Source organism: Sipha flava, unplaced genomic scaffold (assembly GCF_003268045.1).
Source record: "Sipha flava isolate LNK unplaced genomic scaffold, YSA_version1 36_pilon_pilon, whole genome shotgun sequence".
Classification (NCBI taxonomy): domain Eukaryota; kingdom Metazoa; phylum Arthropoda; class Insecta; order Hemiptera; family Aphididae; genus Sipha; species Sipha flava.
The window spans coordinates 4,291,550-4,297,549 of NW_020273076.1; the positions used below are offsets into that span (position 1 = coordinate 4,291,550).

At 23.9% G+C, this 6,000-nt stretch overlaps 1 protein-coding gene across 1 annotated transcript in view; it reads right to left on the minus strand.

The window, feature by feature from the left end:
• Positions 1-5,203, minus strand: part of LOC112688030 (rhotekin-like) — a 35,167-nt gene extending 29,964 nt beyond the window's left edge. The window contains exon 1 of the mRNA XM_025561042.1: positions 4,900-5,203. Within this exon, the coding sequence (XP_025416827.1) occupies positions 4,900-5,040 (141 nt within the window). The 5' untranslated portion in view covers positions 5,041-5,203. The remainder of the gene's footprint in view (positions 1-4,899) is intronic.
• Positions 5,204-6,000: the final 797 nt, after the last annotated feature.

Genomic DNA, 6,000 nt, shown 5'->3' on the forward strand with positions numbered 1-6,000 from the left:
AAAAATTCGCATCATGGGAAAAAAATCCTCGTTTCATTCACATTCACGTTATAAAACACACAAATATATCTTTGATTTTATTTAACAATATTTTCTACAGTTACAATTCGCAAAAAAAAAAAAAAAAGTTATACATTGTTTCGAATTTTATGTGTTTTACTGGAAATATAATATAATACATATTATATTTATATTCATACTTCATAATTTATAGAACACCTTTATTCTATATAATATACGTAATTATAAATATACTATTGATCAAATTATAACTGATATATTTCAATAATTTTAATTTCATATTTATGTGTAATCTAAAAAGGTACATAATTTTATTGTCTGAAGTCAACCTTTTTTTTTTTTATGAATAGTATCGTTAAATCAAAGAATATCCACTTTTAAATGTTTATTAGTAGTGAAGGGTTAATTTTATACAGATTGTATTTGCAACTTGCTACCCACAAATGTTTTGAATTTATATTAACCAATATATACTTATAGAGCTACAAAGAAAACCCACGAATATGTTAGATAGTTATATGTAAATAAAAGACTATTTTTTATATCTGTTATAATTTATCAGCGTGTTTTTATTTGTTTATGGTGACCCATTATTAATTTTGCTTAAAGGCATGTACAGACTATAACTACTCGTACAGACTAAGCAACATTTTGTTAAGAACATATTGTCGAGTGTTGGCAAAAAATTTATTGGATACAGATACATGTCAAAATCGAAATAATATTTATGAATCCACATCCGTCTGTTGAGGAGTTATTAAAAGTTGTTGTTTATTAGTTAACAAGTTAAAGGAGGTAAATTAATACTTAAATGGACCAGACAACTGCTACTACTAGTGCTAGTATTGCGTTCATCATTATATCTGGGGGTTGTGAATTTGGAAAAAATAAGCATTTTCTGCAGGTGTTTGGTAAGGATAAGGAAGTAAGATTAAGTTTATGAGTAAAATATTTAAATTACAAATTAAACTGTTTAACTTATATTTCATATTTAAATACCACAAAAAAAAAGTATTATACAATAGACTATCGAGAAATCGTAGTAGCAAGGTTATTGATGTTTTAAAGTGAACGGAACGTTAAAAAAGGTTCCATATCGTCATGTTATTATTGTTATCAATTATAATACGAATAATATTCATATTTCATATCAATCAGCCGTTTCGCATGTTCAAGATAAATCATTTTTTTCCTACGTAGAATCGGTAAAAATCTCAGAAAATTTTCGGGAGTGAGGGTACAACCCCCAAACCCTACCCCTAGTTGCGTCACTGGCTGCCCATGTTAAAAAAAAGTAAAAGATGGTAGCAGAGACAATTTTTAAAATATGGGATAAGCTATGGTTTCGAAATTATGTTTAAACGATGGCTGTTCATTTTGTAATTTCGTTACCTATGCTAGCGAAATATGATTTTAAAAACTGTCTGTATAGGGCAGCTCCTAAAATCTCAAAAAATATCTATTTTCCATTTAGAATGGACAACACAGATACAAACAATAAGCCACAAATTTCTTTGATACCATGCCGCCCGATGTTGACATGTATCCATAAACTTATTACCACTTGATAGGATACATATTGCCAAAAAAATGTTGCTTGGTCTGTAGATACCTTTAGACTAATTGCCTTTTAATAACACGTAAAAATTTAATTTACAATTATTTCAATATTATTAAAAATATTTTTATATACCTCCACGTCAAAAACAATAAAAGTGTAAATGATAATATCTTGACCACCAAATAACAATTAACTAAAAATATATCAAATAAAACAATTTAAACATGCATTGACTAAATTAATTAATACGCACATACATGTAATTATTGACACGTGAATAGATACCTCCTTATTAAATTTAAGTACATGACCAAAGAACAGTTTACAATATGAAGAAAAAATAGAAATTAAATATTCAACTAAATTAAAAAAAATATCAAAATATATGGTATACTTGGAGTTTACATAAAACATAACTAATACGACAGCTACTTTACTATAATGCTGTAAGAAAAACGTAAAAAGCTTTGAACTTCAGAGTTAAAAATATACTCTATTTCATGCTATATATATCGTAATGGGATACCTAATCATAACAAAATTTAAGATACCAATTATGTCCTTATAAATTGTATCAAATTATTAATAGTATACTAAACTGTTCATTATTTTTATGAACAACACAAAATACTCATAAAATGAAATGCACATAAGTTATAAATAATTTGAGAATTATAACGTCTATACTTAATATAGTTTTTAATTTGCGAAATAACTTTTACGAACAGCAAATATTTTTGTAACTTAGAAGTACTAATTATTAAAATTTAATAATCCATTAAACGTGAATGTAAAATATATTATACAATGTACATAATATTAACATCATCGTTTTAACTAATTATAAAGTTACGATTATTAATAATATTTAATCGTTTCTTACAAATTACAACACTAAAACATACCAAAGTATGAAATGAATAATATTTATTCAACAAAAAATCTTTTTAAAATTTTGTTTAGCGAATAAAATAGTATAAAAATAAAAATCGGTTGATTTATACCAAATAACAAACCAAACCAAAATATTTTATAAATAAATAAAATTAGTTTGTAATTACAAGTTTTTTTTTCTTTTTCAATTATATTTAAAATGATACAATATATTTTAAAAATAAATAATCGGTAAATATAAATAGGTAAAAAGATAAGATAAATATTTTATTATACATCAAGGAATTTGTTTAAAATAGTTTTTTTAATTCTAATAAAACCAATGGCTTAATCGTATTTAAACAATTTTTTCTAATTAAAAATTATAATACCAAATCGTTTATTGGTACAGAAAATAATTCAGATCAATTACACATATAAATACGATATAAATACATATTATTGCTGTAGAATTATATTTAACATAATTAAACACAATTTTCACAGTTAATTTTCATTTCCTCAAATACATTAATAATAGATTCAATGTTCTTATCTTGGTAATAGCTTGCAGAATCTTCGGTTACTACTTGTACACGGTACATTCTAAATTTACATCAAAATTTTGTATCTTTTTAAATCAAGAGCCGGTTAATAAAGAAAAACTTGAAAAAAATCAAATTTTAGAATACCGAAAATAATAATCGTCAAAAAATTATTTTCGAAAACATTTAGACCAGTATAACGTAAGTTGAGTAACCTATACATGAGCTATAACTGTATCTATAATTGAATGATCAATGAAATAAACATTATCGTGCGTTGCATTTAAATTTCGACACTACGTCTGGAAGTATAGGTATTCAATCCATCTGAGTAGATAGAATATAATGTAGTCATAAAAAGAGGGAAACGTGCTTCAATGACTATAAGCGTGATTCTAACATTGAAAAATTATCACGTATTGGTACTACTATACACTAGCCTTTTTTTTACGATCGGATTGAAAATTGATTAAAAAAAAAAAAAAAAAAATATTACATTAAAAATAAATGTTGTATAATTTATTACTTAATATATTTTTAGTCTCATATCTATTATATATGATATTCTATAAGAATTTACCAAATTGGCTTAACAACTTCAGATAAAATATCAATGTTAAAATGTCGATAAAATTAATACATCAGAATTGTTTTAAATAAACATAAATAATTTTTAATACGATTAGCATTGATTATAAGCATTTACAATATGATATTATTAATCTTAAACATTTATTTTCTTTGTAAAAATAATGAAAAAAATTGTCACTTTTTTTTAAATAGGTAATATTTTAAATAAATTATTATTTATTCGACTGTTACATTATAAGTTAATATTAATTATAGCAAAAGATAAAATATATTAGTCACAGATTATGGTTTTTCATACATAGTTTTACATAAAGCATACTGTATATTATCACGCAATGATGATTTAATAACGACCAAGTACATTTCTCATTATTATAATATTCTAAATAAATATTCTACAAAACTTAGAAATTTCTTTTATTTAATTTAAATTACTTTAAATTACTTTAAAATTAAGGATAATGTCACAATATAATGTAAATCTAGCCTATAGATAAATTATATTAAAGCCATGAAAAGAGGGACATTCTTAAGAGTCATTTTAATTTTCCTACTTTTTTTTATCCATCTATAAGGTAATGTTAATTTTAAAAATCAATATTATTAAAAAAAAAAAAATAAAAAATCCAATATTTCTTACATTTACAGAGGTTATTAACAAGCTGCAATACATTAAGTAAATATAATAATTATAAAAAATAAAATTTAAATTACAAAATGCTTAAAAAAGTTACGAAAACTTTAAAGATTATCTATAGAATACAAAATGTCTATTAATTATAAATAAGATTTTTATATATTTAATTATATTAATAATGAAATAAATATGATCAATAAATATAGCTACATAAGGAAGATTAAGCTAATACACGGATTATGATATGTTTATTTCTTTATTGCTAATTGTTATTCATAGGAATGAAAACAAAGAATTATAATTGTTTATATCTATGGCAAATTGTGATAAGAATAATTAATATCCGATAACGTACATTTCGTGTTAAATAACCTAAAAAATGTATTAATTTATAATTATTATTTTTCATTGTAAATAAAAATTATAAAGATTGTAGAAATTAAAATTAAATGTATTACTTCTGAACATTAAAAAGTTATTGAATTATATATCATATTATATGAAGTATTCGTGTAATCTTCTCTATAATTGTTTTAATTTTTCTATATCCTTAATGGTAATATGCTTTATTTATTGTTATTAAGTAAATGTACTGAACTATAAGACTCATTATGTGTAAAATTTAATAATTAATAAAACTAGCAATCAATGTATAGGTGATAATTACTTACCTTATATTTCACTCGTATTGATTCCCTTCTTCTGATTCTGCTGTGAAACTCGCTAACACTGTGTAAAAAAGAATTTTCTTTATTGTTAGCGCCTGATTTTGACGACAAGGATTTTCTAGAATTATTCAAAGTGGGAGCCATAATGATTTACTAATAAATAGTTACTCCCATCAAAATACACGATTTCACAATGAAAATATAGCGTTATTGGTTAATTAAATAAATCTATGACAAGCAATACAAAATATTGAATTATCTACGTGTACACAACAAAAAAGTTGAATATTAACAACATTATACTAAATTCATTGGATAATAAAAAGATACTATTTGAATAGTAACGGATTCTTAAATGATAACATCATTGTTATGAGAGACACAGTGTCGCCACTATATTTAAAATGAATTCTTGGGGAAATAATTATTGTTTACACTTTACTTATTTTTATTTTTAAATGTATTTTATTCAAAAGATTGTATATTTAATAATTTTTAAAGAAAAAGACGAAAAGATTCACGCACAATCATTGAAGTTATAAATCGATTAAATTGTTTATGGAGGTACCATTGCAATCATAGACCTATTATTTGATGGACGGTGCTTAGAGAGAGAAACCCATTTCAACATTGAGTGAGAGAGTTAGACGAATACCCAGGAATCATTAAAAACATAACTGACATAGTTTTCACCATAGATGTATAAAACAATATATATATTGTTGTATATATCTATAGTTTACATAGACCTATTACAGATAATAGGTCTATGATTTTAACACAGATATTTATATATGCGGATTCTAATCACGGTCTTAGAAGATAAGACTACTAAGACTGTTATTCTAATGAAAAATTTCAAGTATATGGATTAATAAACATTTTTATTATTTTTTTATCCATGATATTCCTGACCATATGCTAGTCTCCATCATTCAATATCTTATTTGTTTCAATTGACAAATGATGAGAAGATTTCGAGACGAGTGGAGGTTTAAGACCCAGGTGGCCGACTCCAAATGGTTGGGAGGAAGGCGAAGGAGAAGAAGAAAAAGAATAAGAAAGAGGAGATAAGAAAAACGATTGAATCAAAAAATTCTAAAA